Below are 23,699 nucleotides of genomic sequence, written 5' to 3'. Positions count from 1 at the left end.
CTAAGGAATACTACATTTTAAAATTGTTATTATTTACAATTTGCAATAGTTGGACTTTTCATATACAGTATAGCCATAGATTAAACATACTGTTTAATCTATGGTATAGCTCATAAGTTATCTAATGCCTTGACATTTTATTTCATTGTTTTTGTATCCCAAAAAAACCAAAAACTCAATATAAACAGTCTTTTAAAACAATAAAAGGGGAAAGGGCAGCTCGAGGAGATGTTTCTGAGCCTAGTATCGTCAAAAATGCAACGGCGCTGGGATAGGCAATTCGGGTACAGACAGTTTGAACGGGAATTGCCTAACTGCGCCTTGCTGTAGCCCGTCATGTTAACAGACTTTGAGCATAAATTATTGTATTAAGCAAAGTTCTATGGCAGTTATTCTGTTATTTATTGGATGTTTTTTTTCGGTATTTATCTAGAAACAAATTGTTTTGAAACATTAATATTATTTTTAGGTGGACTTCATCGCATGAACATAATTCGTTGATTTGTTATCTTTTTTACTATTTTAATTGTGTATTTTATTATTAAAGTAATTTTCTTAATGACTACTATATTATTGCACAAGTTCATGGTCTAGATGATTCCTGGAATTTAGGAATTTTACCTGACTTTGCTGAAAATTAAATGCAAGTCATTAATTTCTTAACATTGTATAATGAAACATTACTCGGACCTTCTTCACACTAACTTTAATCTCCCACTTCTTTATTTTCTCTGATTTATATTCCTTAACAGGAGATAGAGATTAGAATATTGTATTCTAGCTTTGACTCATAGGTCTAAATTTATTTAGTATAATGTGTTCTACTATTCCTTCTTTATCGTAATTTAGGATAACACACTAAGCAAACAATAAACTGAATTATCACCTAATGATTTCATTTGTTTGGAAATGTTGATAACGAAATTTTGTAATTTTTAAGAGTAACTACTGCTGGCCTAAACCAGCATATAGTTATTATTTACTTATTCACTCACAGCCTTGAAAAACATGTTACATCTCAATAATTTTTTCTAAAATTAGTTCATTAATTTAGTTAACACGTAGTTATATGATACAAAGTTAAAGCCACGATATTCATATATTTTTAGACTATTTTCATCAAATATTTTGAATAATAGCTCTATTAAAAGAATGTTTGGCAAAAAGAAAGGAGCTCGATTCTGGCCATTGTTCTCTGAAATTGGATTTTAAAGAAGGTCTTTATTGTCTTGTTTGCTAAAACAAACAGTCTTCGACACCCTCTTTGTCCCTTGTCATCTGAACCCAGTTTTCTCATTTATTATTTCTTTCTGGATATTTTTTTTTATGTGCTGGATAGTTTAATAAAACAATAGTCTTACAAACAATTATGAATAATAGGTTGGTACTCATTTACTTAATCAGTAGTCTATTAGAAATGTAAGTTTAAAACCCACGAATGTATAGGTTAGGTAGGGATTTACAAATATAAGTTCATACATATTTTAAGTAAATTGTTAAATATAAATGCATTTAGCAAATCAATTTTAAGTTATTGTAGTTCATGATTAATTATGTAGTCTCAACATAGATATGTTAGCCGGGTTTACACCGGAGTTACAAACTCGTGTGTTTAATCAAAAGTTTGCAACAATCCAAAGAACGAAGAATGCTATCGGATGAAATAGTCACAATTATTTGTCAGTATTTACAAAACAAGTTCTACTTTTGCTATGTTTTAGCAAATTTCCCATCTAGGGAGTAAGCTATTAGGTATTTCCTAACCTGTAAAAGATACCACTCCTGTAAACATTCCTGATATAACCATTACTAAGAGTTACCATTATTAAGAGTAAATTATATATATTTACGTACCTATTTTAAGGACTGTAGCAGAGGCCCTTAAGAGAGGAGACCCTGTAGAGGCTGAGAGTTTCCAATGTGTCACCATCTACTTCAGCGACATTGTAGGCTTCACAGAGCTATCAGCTGTTAGCACACCGCTACAGGTTGGCCAAATTACATTGTAAAATATTATATTTCATCTCTAGGGCATAAAATATATTTTTGAACACGAGCCACATGCGTGTTATTTAGTGTTGAAAATACACTTTCGGTACGTGTACCAGTAGTGTGATTTATCGCTTTGAGCCCTTAACCACTATGGTCTACTGTTTAGTAGCTCAAAATTGTTACGAGTATGTTTAGTAGTTTGGCAAGATTTTTTATATTATTTTGTAGTATAGTAGAATCTCTTAATCGGGATGTTTTTTAACAAGGAATAAAGAACTTGGTTCGTATCAAGAAACGCATTATAAAGTTTTTACGTAAAAATTTTTTGTAAGTTAACGTGTCCAACATATACTTATTCATTATATCTTAAAACTCTCTGTATCAAATGCTAATGTATAATTTAAAAGACTTATTTTAATCTTTTATTGGTTTTTTCTTTCAAAATCATTAATTAATTATTAGTTGTGCACGCAATCAACTATGTAGGTCTAATTTGACCTACATAGTTGATTGTATATTACCAAAACTAGTAACATAGTTGTAGCCAGCTTAATAAAAAACTGATTTAAACTAAACTTTTTAAAACACTAAATACACATTTCAATCAAAGAAAGGGTAAGATAATGGAGATTTTTTTATGTAATATTTTAACAATACATTTTCAGACGTTAAAATGTTACAATGTAGTGCAATGACGTTTATTTGATCATATTTCAAACTCGTGCATGTGAAAGAGTTCACCACTTTCATCGCTACACACGAAGGATAAATAAATGTTTTGGCATGAGTTGTCTGTGTGTGTAAGAGTAAAGCTGGACATGATTGGTGGATTATGTTGGAACGTTTCAGCCTCTCGATTCATCAAACGTGCCTTTTTCACTCAAAGTCAAAAATTTTGAAACTGCTTTTGATACAATATTTACGGGTTTAATTTGAATAATATTGTTTTTAAAATGTTTTGGTTACATTTCTAGGTGGTGGATCTTCTAAACGACCTATACACATGCTGTGATTCCATAATTTCACACTACGATGTTTACAAGGTAAGCTACTTATATTGCAGATGGCTTCTGAAATGTACATACAGTGGGAGTGTTGCACGACGTCCAAGTGCCACGACGTCCAATAATATTTTTACAGTGCCACGACGTCCAAAACATAATTTTTGAGTTGTTGCACGACGTCCAAGTGCCACGACGTCCAAAAGTATAGTAACTGCCAAAAATATAGTCTTTCTACAAGCTTTGGACGTCGTGGCACTTGGACGTCGTGAAACAGTGCACTGTAGAATTGTAAAGAAGTATCATTTGCACCACGTCCAAAGCCTCTGCCAGTTGCACGACGTCCAAGTGCCACGACGTCCAATCAATATTTGACTGTTGCACGACGTCCAAGTGCCACGACGTCCAAAGTGCCTGCACACTGTGAACACTGTTTTCCGACCTCAGTGCATACAGTTCGCATTGCAATTATTGAAGGAAACTAGGCCTAGTCAACTGTTTGAAAGTTGTCAACCGCTTCGTCTTCGATTAATGTTTAAATTATCCAATATTCAATGGTTCTAATTGAACTAATTATTGCATTAGCTTAAATTTTTTACATGTAAAATAAATACTATGTCACCGTAAAATGTAATGATGCAGTATTTCTGTTGTTATGATTGCATAATTGATTTCTACAAAATAGAGCTATGTCATAGAAACGAAATAAATAAATGACTACACTATTCACTATATTGTGTGATTAATACAATAAATTAATCACTAGCCCAAAAGTAAATATGGTAGGTTTAATGTGAGTAGTGGTAGAATTCTAAGTACTGCAGTAGAATAGAATTGTCATACTATATCAATTGGTAGCAAATTCACTCGTAAGATAAAATGTATGCACAGTTTTATAACAGCTGTAAGACTTCCCATTTAAGTACCGGTATCATTGAATTTGTATAACTTCCATTGAACAGAAATGAGATAAGTAGATATTGATACACAGATATATGAATTTTCATACACTTATAATATGACGAAATCAAAAAAGGTTTATCCGTCAATGTGCTAAATATTATGTTAACTATCACTTATCAACTTTTTAAGCTATAATGGTGTTACTACAATGGTTAAAAATGTTTCCTGTGAAACATGTATTTTTTAAACTAAAAGAAGGTTTTCTTTTAGTACAAACCTTGCTCTATTAGTGCATACGAAAAATAATTTCACTATTTTACGAGATCAATGTTTGACAACAAATGGTTGAAGCAGATATTCAGAGAGTGTCTCCAGCTGATGCAGTAATAAAAACGTATTTTAGCCATAGCACAGACAATCTTCTCCAGGAAAACGAGAGTACCTATCAAGATCCAAGTCATTTTAATGTATTCACTGGATTGGCGAGAGTGTCTTTAGCCATTAAAATATGGCCTCACTACTTTGTAAATAAAATTACGGACGCTCAAAAATGCAGTTTTGTGCGATTTTTGTCAAGTGTTCGTCCAATTTTTTATCAAATATCACATAATCATCTATGAAATAACGAACAGCTGTTCGGATCAAGATTATTTTTTCTAGCTGTCACCGATATGTTTACAAATGTTGTTTACAAATACCGCAACCATTTCCGATCACGTTTTGAAGGCAAATCCCAACCAAGTGCGATTGGAAACGTTTTTCTTACATAACGGATTTAATTAATAGCAAGTGGAATAATGTAGTGTAACCGTAAATGAAATTAAATAACTAGGCATTATTCAGGTCAGGAACCAGAGGTTCTTTGTGTATAAAATTGTTCTTGAGTTTTGATAACCAGAAAGAAGACCTTGAATCAGTGTTGTAGGGCTGGGAAACTTAAATTTATTAATGATCGTCGCCAATAGCTTACAAACAAGGTTTCCACTCATTGACGGAGCTTCAATAGCGGACGTGTAAAGTGTAAAGTAAAAAAATACAACTGCAGTGGGTGATTGTAACAGAGGTTTACGGTTTATGGATGATGCTAAACTCGCTTTTCCAATGTGTCACTTTCTGTTCCTACTCACCGTGTGATGCAATCGCTGGACCCACTGGACCATACAGCCAATAGGCCCATTGCCCATCTCTTGGGTACTTACGCCTACCCAATTATTTATAACAACCTTTTCGACGACGATCCTTGATACCGGTACTTTTCCCTAGAATACACGGCCTAGAATACCTAAGAAAAAAAATTACAAACGCCCAAAAACCCAGCATGGTGTGATTTTTGTCACATTTCCTTCTAATGTTAAAAGATATACCAATCATAGTTTAGAGAATACATAATCTATTAAATAACAAAAAGTTGTTTGTATAAAGTTGTTTTTTTTTTCAAACTGATACCACTAAGTTTACATTAAAAGTTGTTCACGAATAAAGCAATTAATGGGAAATAGCTTTGATTGCCAATAACCTTTTACGAGAAAATCCAAAACCAAGAAATCAATAACCTTGGGACTTGATTAACGCATTTAATTGAATGGACGTAATTCTCAACTGTAAACGTTGGTTTTTGGTACTGGTTCTTTTCTTAGAACCGTTGGTAGCAGCAAGAATCATTTTTACGTACTAACACAACACTGTAATTTACAAATTAGTTATCGTTGGTGTTGCACCTTATTTATACTGTCGTATTACAGCCGTATTTAATTTAATTGATGTCTTAACTGTATAAGTATTGCTTTTTCGGTCTGGATTCCAAAATTTTAGTTTATGCTAAGAAAATGATAACTCATTTCAGCAAAACATTTGTGCAGCAAACCATCATGAATTGTTTAAGATTTACGTTGTTTATGTATCAATAGTTCGTGGCCTATTTTGGTAATTTTTATTATAAATTACCCATCTAAATCGTCTATATTACTTCATTTCATATAGTAAGCCACCATTTCGACAGCATTTAGGGTCATCTTTGGATAAAGCAAATATAAACTGTTAAGATAAAATTTGATGACATTGACAAAGATTTCAAATACTAATTTTATATGTACTTCGTTATGCTTAAAATGTAGCAAATTCCCTAATTGAGTTCTGTATTTTTGTGTGTGTGTCTATTGGTAACGCATAAATGTCCTTATTTGTCAGTGTCACGAAAAGGACAAGACCACCTTTGATAATGAAAATGTCAACCAGAATAAAGTGTTTAATGGCGAGGTTGAGGTATTACTTTAAATACTTTTAACCATTGTGGAAAGTAACTTTCAACTATATGCCTACCTTAGGGCTATGCCTCATAGATCTAGGCCTATAAAGCTTTTATTAGTTTAATCATTGGATTTAAAATATGAACCAACACGACCCGGGTGACATTTAATTGCAAAGCATTTTTTTGGCTTGAAACTGTCAGATACTGTATTTGTGAAGGTTTATCTTACTAATATTATCAATGTGAAAGTTTGTGTGTTTGAAGTTCAATCACGCATTAACTACTGGACGGATTTGGCTGAAATTTGGCATGATGATAGCTCACATTCCCGATTAACATATAGGCATATCCTTTTCTCAAAAATCCTTTCGGGCTCCACCCCAGTGGCTCTGTAGTTCCCCATGTTAACCTTATGAGTATTCAAATTTAATAGGAATTAAAGATTTTAGTCAGCTGTTTCAACTGAAAAAGTTGTTTCTATGATATGAAAAAGCGTTATAAAGTTATAAGATTTACCAACAGGGTGCAGCACTATTATTTTTTCCCATTTATGAAAACAGCTAATTTGAACTAAGCAGCAACACAAAACTGTGATACGCAATGAGAACTGTCATAGTAGGATTATTTACAATTATGTTTATGTTTTTAATTTCATGAATGATTTATGATATTTTGTGAATTTTTTAAAATTTATTTTTCTTTATTGTTTAGGATAAGTGGTAGAACATTATGGCTATAGATGTGTAATACTATAGTATACCGTAAATTTAAAGAAGAAAATTTGATCAAACTGTGTCCTCCCCCATTCCAGACGCAAAACTTGAGTATAACTGCTATTAATAAGCATTTTATACTTGATGCCAACCCCGTACGAAGGACGGGTACTCAGCTAGTCTATACTATTATAAAGAAGAGGTGGTGTCTGTGTGTTTGTATGAGATAATCTCAAAAGTACTGAACCGACTGGGCTCAAATTGCACGCAAATGAAGCTACAGCTCCGAGGATACATATTATACAACTATTCCCTCTTCGTTATTGTCCTAGGGCTCTGCCCCGTGGGCTTTCACAAATTTGAGGTGAGAGATTTTGAAATATTGATTGATGGTATCCATGGTAACAAGAGCAAACCTACATAATTTAAAAATGTAAACAACCAGAACTAACTGTCAAATGAATTTTGATTTCACAATTCCACACAGCTGGTTCAAACATATTAAATAATGCACGAATATTAGAACAGAGAGGGTAGGATTATAAATTTAAAATAATTATGTTACTAGCCCTATTGTAAACATTATTTTACATTACTTAAATGTAGCTGTCAAACCATATGTTAATGTAATTTCATTAGTATATGACTCTTTCAGTTACTTCATTTGTTTATGTTTATGATCTACTAGCTGTACCCGCGGGCTTTGCCCCGTTTAACTTCACAAGTGAGCTCGTTCGCATGGCTCAATCACGTCCTGGTTGAAGTACGTTCACTACGCTCACTCACCTTTAGGTTGGAGCTCGTTCGCTCCACTCACTTGCCTTCAGGTTAGCTCGTTCGCTGCGCTAACTCGCTTCCAGGTTGAAGTTCGTTCGCTACGCTCACTCACCTTTTGGTTGCAAATTAAATGAATGATTAAATGAATTTATTTATTTCCATTGAGAACAAACTTATTACATGCATTTTGGCTGTAGTCATAAATCTAAAAAAATAATAGTGCTGCACCCTGTTGGTAATCCTTGTAACTTTAATGCTATTCAACATAATAGAACAGAACCAACTTGTTTAATTGAAACAGCTGTTAAGAAATTCCTTTTGAATATGAAAAATCATAAGGTTATCATGGGAAACTCCAGAGCCACTGGAGTCCAGGAGCCCGAAAGCCCGATCAGAATAAAAACTACTTTTCCTATTTAATGCCCAAAGAATCGGTGTTCCAAATTTTAGCCTCCTAGGTAAATGGGAAGTGGAAGAATTAGTGATGAGTGAGTGAGTGAGTGAGTCAGTCAGTGAGGGCTTTGCCTTTTATATATTTAGATTATACTGAGTCTGTTCTATTTTTGTGAAATGCTGCAATAAATTTTAATGGGAATAATTCGTTTTAAAAGAAATCATTCATCATGGATATAGGAAATAATTAAGATTCTATAATCATTGCCCTATCAACCTAGGCCCTTTTCCTGAGTGTTATGAGGTTTATGTTTTGATTTATTTTTGTGTAAACCGTAATATAATCCCCCTGCCACAGCAAATCTGTAGACTGAATTTCCATTTGCCTGATTATATAATTTCACTAAAATATGTTAGAAAATTACCCTATTTTCCATATTTATTTATATTTTCCTATTTTGTCAGTGCAAACCATGGATGTATGGATGTATGGATGTATGGATGGATGGATGGATGATTGTGACAAGCAAACGCGAAAAATACTAAACCGACAAGGTTGAAATTTGGTATGATGATAGATGACATCCCCGATTAACATATTCTTGCCTCAAAAATTCTTTCAGTCTCCGCCCGGTGGCTCTGGCTCTGGACTTTCTCATGTTAACCTTATGAGTATTCATATTTAAAGAAATTAAAGAATTTTGTCAGCCGTTTCAACTGTACAAGTTGGTTCTATGATATTAAATAGCATTAAAAAGTTATAAGGTCTGCCAATAGGGTGCATCACTATTAAGGAACGCGGCAGCGTTCCGCCCCGCCAAGTCCCCCAGCGGTACATAGCTGCTGCAGTGTATTATATACATGACGTGACAAAGTGGCTTTTTTACTCGTCTATAGCTCTGAAGAAACAAAAGCTATTAAAATAATTATTCATCTACTGGATAGGGGCACTCATTCTCAACAAAATAAAAAAAAAGAATTTAAAAAACGGTTGTGTTTGAGCCAGAAAAACTAGTTTGAAAATTCACAAATTTTCCGTGTTCTCCTTCTTCTCCTTGAATGCTGACGGACCTACAGCCCAAACCACTGGCTCAATTTTAATGTTTTTTATGTTGTTTGACAGCCGTTAACGTGTAGATGTGCCTTTTGAGGGTCTCAAGTCGGTGCGTTGACCCATAAACCCTTGGCAAGCCCTCAAAGTACGATTTTGGCCCATTTAAATAACATGGGATTAAAATAAAAACAACAGAAGGACCAGCTGCGATTAAATCTCATTTAATTCAAATGTTAGAGAAATTCATAGGAACAGCTGAAAATTATTTTAAAACTTTTATAAAGTATTTTTTCAGGTATACCGAATGATTTGAAATACTTACTATATAAAATTACTTAGAGCCCCCCGATACTTTCCATTGAAAAATGCAGTGTACCTATGGTACACTGGTACAGCAGCTCGTAATTTTTAACAGTTTAATACTACTTATTAAAAAATATGAGACCTAGGAACTTGAAATTTAGTACTAGTACTAAGGTTTGTTTTATGTTTTGATACACTAAAACAAATAAAACAATCGGGAAAATCACTCTACGTATGTTAGACAAGCAATTAAAAAGTGATATGTAAATTTAGGATAGATGAGTTTTTCAATAATTGTTTTGTTTATGCTATTTCTAACAAACTTAATCTGTTTGATTACATTTTTACTTCTCTAATAAGGGCTCAATTTACACTAGTCTTTAGATGTACGGGTTTAATTATCAGAACACTTATGTAACACCAACGCATTTCATGTTGTTCAAGATGACCATTGATGAAATTTGAAACTGAGTTTAAGCCCAGGGGGTTTGTTAAATAGTAATTTTGGTACGTGTGTCAAAAAGTTTTGTAATCGGTTTAAAGCAGATAAGACCAAAAATGTAGAATTTAGTTCTACACAAACAATATTATTGAAATTAAATGAGATGTAGTTGTGCCGTGGTCTATATATCAGAGAAAGGAGGATTTTTATTTTAACTGTTAATTTTCTACAAAAATAAATAAAATCTAACAAAAAACCACTAAGTGGTAACACTTTCCCCGCCAAGTCAGCAATCCAAAAAAGATAATAAATCATTACTTTTTCTGCCAAGAAAAACAATGTAATGTATGTAAGTTTGGCAACTTGGCGGCAGACTTTTGCTCGATCACTTTAAAAAATACCATAAAACTAGTTTCATTGAGCAAGTATCTCTCCCATTAGTACATTGCTAGGCGAGAGCTTATTTACAAAATTTGACCTTATTTGTGCCACATTTCATAAACTCGTAATAGTGATGGTTTTAAATTTACTGATTACCTCGAAATTATTATACTTAGTTGGACTAATTAATTAGAGAAGTTGATTTGTGAAATTATCCACGAACGTAACTTCAATGAAAAAAACCAAGCAAAAGTCTGCCGCCAAGTTGCCAAACTTACATACATTACATTGTTTTTCTTGGCAGAAAAATTAATGATTTATTATCTTTTTTTGGATTGCTGACTTACGGGGAAAGTGTTACCACTTAGTGGTTTTTTGTTAGATTATGTTGTTTTTTTGCATTAATGACCACAGCTAATTTGAACCAACTAGCAAAAAAAGTTGTGGTACACAATGAGAACTTTACTTTTTTCCATGGTTTAGGTGCAGTCTAGAACATCAGGACTATGGTAGATGTGTGCTACACAATAGGATACCGTATAAATTAAAATACCAGTTTTTTTTAATCGTGTCCTCTCCCATAACTGCAATAAGCATTTATACTTATATGCCAACCCCGTACGAAGGACGGGTACTCTGCTAGTAACACAATAATACAAATACAGTATACTAATACAATAATACTGTAGGTTTCCGTAGTCTGTGGCCACAGGTTCGTCTGAACTGTCAATCAATTCTGATAAATTCACAGTTGTAAATTCTTACTAGTCTTTTTCTAAGTTCACGTCGCACTCGCAATTAGTTCACATATTTTATCTAGGAAAGCAGGTATGCCCTAAGTCATAGCATTTGTAGGTTAAGTATAATAATAACAAACATGCTTATCGTAGGTTTGTAGGCATACTTGTTCAAGAATATGCCGTGGTAGGTTTTGTTTAAAAATTTTATTTTTTAATCCTTGTCTAATGACGATATTGATTTGTATTTGTGGGAAAATGTTAATTTATTTGTCAAGGGCATGAGCGGCCCTCTAGTCTATGTATGTTACATGAAGCACAACATGAAAAGGAATAAATTAAAGGAAGGTAAAAAACGGATCAGTTGCTGAAGGTCTAAATCTCGGAAGGTCTAATCAGACCTTCGACACACATTTTGCAGTTTGTACTTGATGCTGAGGATCCCATGAGTCCTGTACAAAATTAAAAAAATGTTTCATTCAAACTACAAGTTTATTACTTTTCCGAGAACCAGCCTTTATCAGGACTTCCGCTCCCACGCTAGTTGGCAACATCAACTGTGCTATATGAAAACAATAAATCTTGAGTAAATATACTGTAATGTTGAATTTTGAGGTTGTGGTGTTCCTTCGTAAACACATTCAATTATAATCTAGGAATATGTAAATTTATTGTTATACGTTAACTTTATTGATATTCGATTCGCTACAGTACTATTAAAACCTATAACATTTTCAATTCATGTGCGTTGTATTTTTGAGTTGGGGAAACAAAAGAACCCTGTGTACAACTTATTTATATGACATTCTCATTGGTTGCAATTTAATAAGTGGTGTAGCAAAACACAAACACAAAATTTATTGAAATAAAATTAAGTCAATGTTAAGTGAATACTATTAATAAACATATTTGCGACATAAGAACATTTAATTGAAGCCTAAAAAACAGTTCGAAAAAGGCATTCTATTCTTTATACTAGTAAAAATTAAAATGAGGGTATAAAAAATAGTTTTCAAAGATCATGTTGATCAATGTACATTCATCTAGTCTTGAAAAAATAAGTATTTAAAAGCTTACTCCAAACATAATGAAGTTTATCGGTTGTTAACAAAATGTCATCATTTTTCAAACCATGTAAATCTTATAGTTTTCCAACTGTTGCCTTGTTTATTTTTTCTTTTTATGTTTTTTTTAGCGAATTTCCCATATAGGGAATAAGCTATTACCGTAGTACTCATGGTAAGACCTGGACCCGAGACCGATCTAATTTTTCATTTTGAGGTCCCTAGAGGCCAAAAACACAATCCGTTCAAATTCATATATATATATATATATATGTGTGTGTGTCCGTTAGCGCGATAACTCGAGCAAAAATGATCCGATTTTGATGAAATTTGGTACAAACGTGTAAACCTACGTTTATTCGAACGAGTTCGCGATCCAGCATAATCGGACCATGGGAACGGGGGATTATGAGGGGTTTTATGGGGTAAAAATGGGTTTTTCCCATTTTTGAACCTAAAAACAAAAAATTTTGCGATTTCTTTCTAAAACGTTTTGTAGAGCTTAAAAACAGAAATAATTTAGTATATTGAAGCGCTGTTGTATGCCTAACGGTCACGGAGAAAATTCAAAAATAGTGTAATTAAAAATTCCCATGTTATTCTTATGGAGAAAATGAAAATTGTTGTAGTTTACTTGTTTATGGGTGTATATTGATAAAATTTGGCCAATTTATTTATTTCATCCTAGATACTATTGATGTATGGTCAAAAACACTTTTTACCTTCCTCGTAGCAGCAAACCTAAGCACTTGTTAAATCTAATGTTATTTAAATAGGGAATATATGTCTTATTTATTGAAATATTTTAGTAAAAATGTAATCAGACAAGTTGAAATTCGCTTAGTCTGCAGGTTTGCTGCGGCGGGGGTATTTTTACTTTATGATGTTTCAATAAATGGTACAAATATTCATAGTATATATATTTCTGAACAAGAACATATACCCATGTATATATAACTAATAAACGTTCCATAAGCATTTTACACGAGAGAACACTGTTCGGCAAGTAGCCGGTCATCGTAACCGGTCATCATGAAGGAGCTTGGACGTCGTGCAACAGCGCTGAGCTATATTGGACGTCGTGCAACAGTCAAATATTTATTGGACGTCGTGGCACTTGGACGTCGTGCAACTGGCAGCGACTTTGGATGTCGTGCAAATGTTACTTTTTTACAATCCTATAGTGCGCTGTTTCACGACGTCCAAGTGCCACGACGTCCAAAGCTTGTAGAAAGACTATATTTTTGGCAGTTACTGTACTTTTGGACGTCGTGGCACTTGGACGTCGTGCAACAACTCAAAAATTATGTTTTGGACGTCGTGGCACTGAATAAATATTATTGGACGTCGTGGCACTTGGACGTCGTGCAATGCATCCCATACAGTAATTAAATCAATTTGAATTTGAATCATAATTTTGTATTTGAATATCGTGTTTAAGTGAGTGAATAATAAATCCAGAGTATATTCGATCATAGGACTCCACCCCACTTTTTCAGGACCAAACAACATTTTCAAAATTGCAGATACATAGACGTGATACTCACCGTACATTGTTGTCAGCATGATGACCTTTGTAGCTTTGTTATGACTACCAACCTTTTCTTCATAACTGCTATAAATACCAACTATTTCTACAACTAGGACCAATCATGAATTAATTATTGTATGATCTTGGACTGAATCGACCCAGTTTCAACTACCAAAAAGCTACTGGCCTTTTACAGGATCATACCGTTCAGGTGAACACTATAAGCACTCGGCTACTCATCTTAAAGTGGAAAGCGTAGAATAAAAGTTTAATAAATCATTTAGAACAGCTGGGGATATTTCCTCTTACTTTGCAGGTAGAGACGATAGGTGACGCGTACATGGTGGTGAGCGGTCTGCCGATCAGGAACGGTGACAGACACGCGGGAGAAATAGCCTCCATGGCGCTCCACATGCTCAGCAAGATCCAGAGGTTCGAGATACGTCACAAGCCTGGCGAACCTCTCAGACTGAGGATCGGGATACATTCAGGTATACCATTGTCTTTGGGATTCTTCTCGAGAACCTCACATGGGTCAAGTCAATAATTTCTACATTTTGTTTTCAATTTTCAAAAGTAAATTTGCTGACATTTTTACTACTGTTCAATAAAATAATATTTTACGACTTTTCAGGATCAGTAATTTGATCACGGCTTCAGTCGGGAAGGAACTTAAAACATTGCATGATATTTCTCCTACATCTGAAGACGTAGTAAGAATCAAGAACCCAAAATAGTCGTAAGACAACCGTTTTACCATTCTGTGATGGGAATTTTAAACTACAACTTTAAATGCTTAAAATCAGCATCACTAAACAAATTCTTCATGAACCCTACACGTTGAAATCCTACTCTAAATTCCGTTCATCAAATTGGGTGATCGTTGAGGCAAACAAGCTGTGAAAATGACTACCTTGTGAAAATTTCACAGTCGGTGAAAATCGACGGGTTAGGAACCCCCTTACAACAAAGCTTAACCACTTGATGATGATTCAAAATTAGGTTTTATCTAAGAGATATAAAGCGTTGAATGCAACATCTCATTCTGAAGCACTTTGTAGGACAGGAATGAAGCTAACTTTGCATTTCTTAGTAGTACCATGAATACTTTGTACTCAGGTCACTGTGTAGCTGGAGTGGTAGGCCTGAAGATGCCGAGGTATTGCTTGTTCGGGGACACAGTTAACACCGCCTCTCGTATGGAGAGCACTGGAGAGCCTTTCCGTATACACATCTCTCACACAACCACTGAGCTGCTACAGAGACTGGGAGGGTACATCATTGAGGAGAGAGGGCTGACTATGATCAAGGTAAGATTGGGGATCTGATGCTAGCTGAGTTGGCGTCTCAGACTTTAAAGCCAGAGAGATTAGATTTACGGCATGTTCACAAAATTTGAGTGATTTTAGACAACTTACCTTAATGGAAAATGTCAGTGGCATAGACATTAACAACAATTAATTGCTAAAGGCATTGCATATTTATTTACTCCTAAGATGGAATGGAATTCTTTTTATATTCATTTTTTGTACACTCTTGTAGATTTTGTATTTTATTCACGGTGTTCATAAAAAACGTTTCATGACTTTGGGAAATGAATCCTCATACTAAAAGGAAGAAAAAAGTTTATGTGTATGTTTGTCCGAAAATGCATAGCAATCCGCCATTTTGTTTTTTATACAAACAACTTTTTTCTGTGAAGTTTTTCATTCAACAAATTTGAAATTTTACAAGCATGTTAACATACACAAGACCTATTAAAGAAAAAAATAATAAAGCTGGTCCAATAGTAAATTTTAAAATGGCGGCCGTTTGAATTTGTATAACTTAAATAACTCAAAAACAGCTAATTCTATAAAAAGTGTCAAGGATATTTTTTTTGCATTTTTCATTCCCTATCAAATGATACCAAGAAAAATAACTGATAAACAATAACTGAAATATAACGTTTTTGGTGTAAATATAAGGCAAAGTTAGTCGGGGAACTCCCCTGGAGAACAATTTAAAACTACAAAGAACATTACTAATCTCACAGTATATTATATACCTATTTAAATTATAATCACTTTGGTGTTTGGGAAAAAATATTTTTGGACGATAAAACTTCTATTCCACCATGTCCTTCAGCAGCTGTTTGAATGTATCCAAGATGGCCGCTAGCCTCCAAGGACTCTTAACATTGCGTTTAGATTAAGAAGAAGGGAACTTGTAAAATTCTACCTTTTCATGTCTTAGTATGTTACTTTTTTCGATTTTTAGGGCAAGGGAGAGATGCTGACATATTGGCTGGTGGGGGAGGACCCAGCCAAGCGACTAGAGCGTCTACAAGCAGTCCTGACTGGCTGCCTCAGCAATGAACGTACGGCAAACTACTGCAGTCATCATGTAACTTTGTTGTTTTATTTATTTTCCTTATTTCCAGAAATAATATTTGTTGTAAGAAGCATGATAACGTTTTAGTAGCCAGATTTGTCAATGTTTTGATTTCGTTAGATTGTAGATGTGCTAAGTGCTTTGATGTTTAAGTGTAACAATTTCCTTGAAAAATCAGCAAAATAAATGTTGATTCCATAAATATTAAATGGGTCTAAACAAGTTTCAAGTCATTGTTTTGCTTCGGCTTAAAGCCACTTTAAGCCATTGCTCAATTACGAGGAAAATTATTACACAAAAAACTCAAATCTCTAAAGTTGAGTAAATTGGAGCTTTCGTTTTCTTTTAATGTCCATACAGTTGAGTTCATGTTTGTATTTCGTATGATGTGTTCGAATACAATGTTGGAAATGAACTGCATGATTTAATTGAGAATATGATTTTAAAATGTTATAACATACTCGTTATACTTAGGTTGGTAGAATATTAGCTTTTTAAAAATGATTAACTTACTATCATCATACTTCAGTTTGTAGTAAATCCATATACTTTCAGTATGATTGATAATACTACACCAATTCAGCTTAGCATCAAAGTACCTTGTGTCTGAATGTTCAATACTTACTAGATCACACTGGTCAAATTTCATAAAATCAAATGTCCGTAATCAATACTTGTATCGACTTATTGTTTATTTTCGTAAATTCCAAGTACAAAGGCCAATGTGCAGGTATAAGTGAGACACCGGACCTACTTCGCCGACCGACTGGCACTGAGTTGCTGCCTGAAGCTGAGTCCGGAGATGCGACCGTGGCGAGGTTGCTGCACCAGCTGCATCTGAGAGCAGTCAGATCCTACTCTAGTCACAACAGTCAGGTAAGTGCGTCAGCAGTTGCTTTAGAAAGTCACGAGGTAGGTGCTTCAGCTTTGACTTGGGAATGAGATGAGGTCGCCAAGTTTCAGAGGCGACTAAAGAGGGACTTTTAAGAGAATGAGACCATCGCCTAGCAGTTTCAGTTTCATCGCTGACTTTTATATGATGGAGTAGACATCTAATCTTTCTGGACCAGCTGTATCCAATTTTCTTTTAATATAAATTCTTTTATAAGAACGTACCATTCCAAACACATGGTAATGTCCATGTTGAATGTGCTACAGTCTAAAACACTATTCTCTGTGTATTTTGTGTCGCTGTTATAATTAATATGACTCAAAAACTGCTATTGATTGCAATAAATTGTCTACTACTCTGATTTGCTCAGTTGGGATGTGTACATAATTGCCATAAATTAGTACAGCACAATCAGTCAGTGGCTTAATCCAACTGGGACAATTTATACAGACTGTCCCAAAAGTCCCGGACCGGTTTAATATTTTCTAAACGACAACAGATAAATCAATAAGATTTGGTACACCAACACCACACCTAAAAATCTACTTTTTAAGGACATATATCAATTTTCTGTCATATCATGGGGACGTCCCGCAAGGAGTCAGAAGGAAATCTTAAATAGAAGCATAGGTTGACATGTACATCAAATTTAAGACCTTTACTAGCAAAATATAATGCCGCAAATTTGAACTCAAATGGATAACTGAGTAAAAAATGCCAGCCGTTCAAATATTTCTTAAATCAGCCATTTTGAATTTTTGAACGACTGCCATTTTTTACCCAGGCGTTATTTTTGAGCTTGAATTTACGGCATTGTAATTTACTAGTGAAGACCTTTAATTTGATGTGCATATCGACCTATGCTTACGTTAAAAAAAATGTTCCGATTCCTAGGGCTGTGCCCCCTGAGGTTAAAGCGTATAATAGCAATGCAAATTAAATGAATCTTTGAACCACTGTCATTCTTGGCTCGGTTGTCCCTTTGAGTTCAAATTTTCGGCATTATATTCTGCTAGTAAAGACCTTTAATTTGATGTACATGTCAACCTATGCTTCTGTTTAAGATTTCCTTCTGACTCCTTGCGGGACGTCCCCATGATATGACAGAAAATTGATATGTCCTTAAAAAAGTAGATTTTTAGGTGTGGTGTTGATGTACCAAATCTTATTGATTTATCTGGTGTCGTTTAGAAAATATTAAACCGGTCCGGGACTTTTGGGACAGTCTGTATAATAAAGCTTGCTACTACCTTAACATTGAAAATACAATTCTATTCCTTTCTTATAGTACAAGGTGGTTTATGTCCTAACCCCATACGTATCGCAGTAACATTTAATATTTGAAAACACATAAATATGAACAAATCCATAAACTATTTGTTAACATTTTTTTAAGACCAGTAACATTACACATAATATTTCATTTTTGTGTTTTCCAGGAGTCCCTGCCATTACCAAGGCCAGGCGGAAGTTCTACCAAGAGAGGCCATTGCTCAGCTCCACTCATTACATTTAAAGACACCAGTTTTGTTTGATTAAACTAAGATCAGACATTTTGTCAGTTACTATGTGGCATTGCAGACTACACTGTTCTACCACATACGCAACACTGCATTATAGTCGAGTTGGCTTCATTGAAAGGAGGTATTCTACAGAAAACTCCTAAAAACAGAGTTTGACTATAATGTAAAACTTTAGACTCAACTCCATTGCCTGTTATGCGTCCGATCTCTGTGATAGATGTTTCTTGTGATAAATATATTTATTTATACCTATTTACACATATTTATTTTTACTCGTTGATGTAATAAAATTTGTGGGAAATATTTGGCTTTTTATTGGTTACTTGCCCTACCAAGAACTTACAAATACATCAATCTACATAGTAGACAACTTAAGTGTGCTATTTTCATTAATTATTAGATTTAGAGATGAAACATTAAACGGATAACTTAATTATGCAATTAAACAAACAGATAGGCTATTTCACTTTTTCATATCCAATATTGCGGTTAACAATAAAATTATTGTTTTGAAATATTAATGCAATTAAATAGCGTTTTACTCTTATCATTTTCCCTCTAAAGTTACATTGCCAGGAGCTAGCTGATCTACTAGTGGAGTGCGGCACTTTGGTCCACGAGGTCCTTTAAATTGCACCAATCACCAATGGATTTTGAGTGATAGTGCCACAACACCCTCTAGACCTAGCCTGAAGTGATGTGGAAAACGGTTCCAGGATAGAACGTGGAGTATTTCAAAAACCACAACATTGTTAGTGACCAAAAAACAAAGCCCGATATGATTTTAAGAACATGGATAGTCATGTGTTGGCAGGAGGCCCATGGCCGCTCTTTGGGTAAAATGGCAATTTCAGTCCAGTCAGAAAGTTTTACGTTCAGAACGCGTAGACAGAAACAAGCTCGGCTCCATAATAAATAGACCCTTCTAAAAAGAAATTATGTCTAATTTTTCGAAAAAGAAAACCGTATATTGGATAAATATCAAACCATTCGCAGAATCACAGATAAAGAGGGGTATAATTATGACATTTCCATCAAGAACTAGGCTGCTGTCCCCTACAAAGATGTGTTCTATTAGAAAGTAGAGTTTAAATCAAGACCTCTCAAAATTTTTCAACAACATTATAATGTTACTGGATGATTCTGCATTACAGGTATGACTTTTTACATCATCTGAGGGTAGTTTAAAGTAAACAATAAACACCTAAACAGACATTCAAAAACCTATTATTTGCTCATTTAGGATTTTCAAAAATCATGTATTCATGTAACATTTTATGTATGTTTCTTTACTTGAATGTTTCATAATGTTTCCGTCCGATGTATGTAGACAACAGATTACCATAAAATGCAACAAAATCACCTACAAATTATAAACAAACCAAAGAATACTACACAGAACAGTACAGTAAGATTATATTATGTGTACAAAATTATATTGCATTAAAACTCTACGACATCAACAAACTAGGATGTGTATTTTAAGGGAATATGAGGAAATAATGGGTGTGGAATGGATGGGACGATAGCTTTCTTCATCAAAAGGTCAACAGGAATACTTAATACAAGTTCAATGATCAAAGAATGCTACAGCTTGTGCGGATACAGTACTCATATGGTAAATTAAAGGGTTTCGGACCCATGATAAAAATGTTGGAAGCCTTCGATGATTAGGAATTTGAATCAGCTGTTCTTATACATTTGGATGTTGATAGAGAACCCTGGCTAAATCAACAGCTGGTGGAATGGGTTTCATTACTTCACCGAGTGAGTTTTTGAAACTTTACTTCACCAAGTGAGTAAATAAGTTGTTTATATCAAACTTGGGATAAGGAAGTTTGACATGGAGGGTTGGGTAAAAGATGTTATACAACTATAAGGGATTGATTTAAAGACGCAACAACCATAGTTAAAGAAAACATAACATAGAAGTTTATTAAGAAATCTATTAATAACAGAAACACAGCCCGAGTGGGTGCGCATGCGTCGTATGTAGAGGGTGTGACGTCATGACAAATGTACAAGTTTGATTGGTCAGTTGCGTCTAGCATGAGCAGTCACATGCACAACGCTTCACTCTCTTCTCTCTCTTCAGGAACGTATCTTCCACGCTGCGTACAGACCTGGGCTGCACGTCTAGAAAACACATTTTGAAATAATATTAGATGTTTTCATTTAGAGAGTTATCTATATATTAATAGGCAAGCATGTTTCTTTAAAACCTTTTTTCTCAGCTCGTGTGCATGTCAAGGGAAATCAACGCATACTGTTTGAAAGATATATTCATATAGATGTGCAGAATCTCTTAATAAATTAATATAGGCTCAGAAATAAGCACAAGAGTTTGATTTAAAACGTATATAACTTTAACGTGGGTCCTATGGGTTGCCATGCTGGTGACGAAATAACAACAAAATACAAACAGAAAATCAAAACAATTGGAAGAAATTCCAATCACATGTTTTATTTACAGCGTGGGGTGAAAATAGAGAGGTTTGCACAATAATACTTTACATTACATATTTTTAAAAATCTGTACATTGCATATTTTTGGTCGAGTTTTCGACCACTGGACGACCTCTAGTTTAATTTAAACGATAAAATGTTAAGAACCTTGTTGGGGAGTTTTTTCCTAAAATTTTGGCTGCCACTTTGAAAATCGGACCTTATCTAGCTGTTTGCAAAATGAGATTATTTAAATTAGTAACAGTCAATGTATGTCCATGTAATACAGATAAATGAATTGTGTTATTAAAATTTCGTAAGGGAACGAACCTAGACTAACCTAACCGTATGCCTTGCCATCAATCACAACAATACGCTATGCTAAACCTAGAGTCTCCCTTTCCAACCTAACAACTTCTAACACAACATAACCTAGCCTAACCTCATTTACATCCCCTTCATTTGCGTAGAGCATAATAATTTTGGTATTGGCAGCCAAATTGATCCAAACAGGCTTTAGATTTTCAGTAAGATGATAAGTCACTTGAAGTAGGGCTGTAGTAATCAATTTCCGTTCGTTTGCTTGAAATTACTTTACAAAACTCTAAATATCTGTTTTTGTACAGATCTAGTAGGAATTAAATCAATTGTTACTGTAATTTTATTTTGTATACATACTTTCACACTCCTCTTAACGTAATCGCAGTATCTATATTTATTTTAATTTTTTTATTTGATTTCTTTCTTTTGACCTCTTTTATTGGTTTCCTTTTTCAGTATTAGTGGTTTACTTATAAACAACTCGCATTCCGATCCGATTCAACAATGGGTTCCACCAACACATCGCACATTACATCGCTGGTGACAGTCTGAGTCTCTCCCATAGTCTGACAGCAGGACGTGAGGACGGCGTCCACTAGGTCAGCGAAAGGCCACCTCTCTGTCAAACTGTAATGAGCACCTTTGTCCCCTACCCATCACTGTTTCCTCCATTACCACCATTGTGTGACGTCCAGCGCTACGGTCCCTGTCGCAGCTTTCCCTAGCCTATTATTTGTCCAGACCTATTATTTGTCTAACAATGTTTGGAGATTTCGTTGGTTGTCTTAATCGAGCACCCACTCGATTTCTAAACAGATTACTTGTAATAGTAACTAGATTTTATTGTAGTTTCTTCCCCACGTTTAGTCAGTACTTACAACCCATGAAGGAAAGCGAATTTTATTTCCTTTTTTAATTCTGCAGATGACGTTTCAGGTTGTTACCTAAAATAAATTACCATATGACGACGTGAAGGGGTTTTGATACAACGACACTTCAGATCAACAACACATAAGATACTTAATTTCTCCCTGTTGGATGAGATGTAATCATAAGATGAATTCCAAACCAAAGGGTCACTGAACTGTTACATGATTAGTTGTCCATAGTTAGATGGTGGTACTTGAACAAAGGTTCATAGACCTTTAAAGGGCTGTGCCACTATACCAACCTCATCTCGAGATCTTCTACTTACAATGTGGCCTTGTTTGTTGCTCCACTGGTGGGGCCGGGTGCAGCTGGGTAGTCTGTGGCATCTGCATACTCCTAGCAAACTGTGGAGGCGGTGGGGGTGGCTGCACCATCTCCGCTGGGACGGGAGCAGGGTGCTGAGGGAGGTTCATCGCCCTTCCCTCGGGACTAGCTGGGTGAAACACCGGGATAATCTCCTCCCTGGCGATAATGTGAACCGGTGAGTCATCCTTGGACTCCGCCTCTTCCTGGGCGATACGGGTCAGGATAGACATTGGGATCTCCGGGTGAGCCATCTGAGGGATAGCCTGGGTCTGGGCTGGGTGGGGATGAGGGTAGTGCTGTGGTGGCGGTGGGTGGATCATCTGCTGAGGATGACGTGGCATCATGTGGGGAGGGGGAGGTCCACCATGAGGAGGGAACATAGGACCGTTGGGAGGGAACATTTGACCGTGGGGAGGGAACATTGGACCGTTGGAACCCATGGGCATTGGCATGGGGATCAGGTGCATCGCCTCTTGGTGGATGGGAACTGGCACGACGACGGGGGTGGCGATGCTGTTGTCTACTGGAACATGCCTGTAAAAATATATGTTGTTTAAACTACAACTGAATTATTATGATAATATGAAATGAACTTATCTGAAGATATTATGTTTGGCTCTGCGTAGAATAATGGTGACAGTTAGGTCTAGACTTGTCATAGTATTATGATTTATGAAGGTCGTTTTATTTCTCGCACTATACGAAAGTTTGGAGAAAGGGTGATTCCCATGTGACAAAAAATGAAGGGCCAAATAAAGTGTTTTACTCCCAAATCCAAAGTCCATTTCCCTGAATCACCAGGTTCATGTATTCGATTTTTATGTTTGTACTTTCCTACAAAGGGAAACCTCTCACCACATTCTTACCTCTGGTCGTTGCCGCTCTCGCAGAAGATGGCCATCCTCTCACCAGTGACGTGTTCGTAACGCGGGTCAGTCGTCAGGTTCACGCCGAAAGGTAGTCGCACAGTCTTGGGCTGATGGTCCATCACCTCCTCGGCACGACGTTTCTCTACAACGCAGTTCATCCTGGACCTCTGGTTCTTCTCCACGAGAGCCTGTGGAAGAGATTTCATTTACAGCTGGTTCATGAGTTGATGAAATATACATTTCCATATTAACATCACTGTAAAGAATCGTCATGTAGGTACCTAGATAAATTTAGGACTGAATAAAGTAGATTTGTTAGACACATTATCTGGAATTTTATGTGAAAAATTCCAAGTTATACCTGGTGTGCCTCCTATCAATAAATTCAAACATAATCTAACACTTGGCTGATTCCGTAAAGGTTTTGTTCTTACTAAGAATAATGCAAGTTTTTTAATCCCCTAAAATATCTCCCATTGAAAACGAGGTATAGTCTATTGT

At 35.2% G+C, this 23,699-nt stretch overlaps 2 protein-coding genes across 2 annotated transcripts in view; one reads left to right on the top strand and one right to left on the bottom strand.

Moving 5' to 3' along the window:
- LOC128984947 (guanylate cyclase 32E-like) overlaps positions 1-18,620 on the top strand; it is a 78,718-nt gene extending 60,098 nt beyond the window's left edge. Inside the window, exons 18-24 of the mRNA XM_054404317.1 lie at positions 1,865-1,988; positions 2,967-3,035; positions 13,856-14,030; positions 14,659-14,849; positions 15,799-15,898; positions 16,643-16,788; positions 18,244-18,620. Coding sequence (XP_054260292.1) covers positions 1,865-1,988; positions 2,967-3,035; positions 13,856-14,030; positions 14,659-14,849; positions 15,799-15,898; positions 16,643-16,788; positions 18,244-18,339 — 901 coding nt within the window. The 3' untranslated portion in view covers positions 18,340-18,620. The remainder of the gene's footprint in view (positions 1-1,864; positions 1,989-2,966; positions 3,036-13,855; positions 14,031-14,658; positions 14,850-15,798; positions 15,899-16,642; positions 16,789-18,243) is intronic.
- A 1,616-nt stretch (positions 18,621-20,236) lies between these two features.
- The window catches only part of LOC128987891 (proline-rich protein 36-like), a 32,203-nt gene continuing 28,740 nt past the window's right edge, over positions 20,237-23,699 (bottom strand). The window contains exons 4-6 of the mRNA XM_054408971.1: positions 23,196-23,386; positions 22,289-22,863; positions 20,237-20,463 (exon numbers count right to left, since the gene is read on the bottom strand). Of these exons, the coding sequence (XP_054264946.1) occupies positions 20,372-20,463; positions 22,289-22,863; positions 23,196-23,386 (858 nt within the window). The 3' untranslated portion in view covers positions 20,237-20,371. The remainder of the gene's footprint in view (positions 20,464-22,288; positions 22,864-23,195; positions 23,387-23,699) is intronic.

This window comes from Macrosteles quadrilineatus, unplaced genomic scaffold, assembly GCF_028750875.1.
Source record: "Macrosteles quadrilineatus isolate MER2022 unplaced genomic scaffold, UCM_ALF_1.0 Scaffold_2__2_contigs__length_208266976, whole genome shotgun sequence".
Classification (NCBI taxonomy): domain Eukaryota; kingdom Metazoa; phylum Arthropoda; class Insecta; order Hemiptera; family Cicadellidae; genus Macrosteles; species Macrosteles quadrilineatus.
This window is presented reverse-complemented; position numbering and strand designations above follow the sequence as displayed.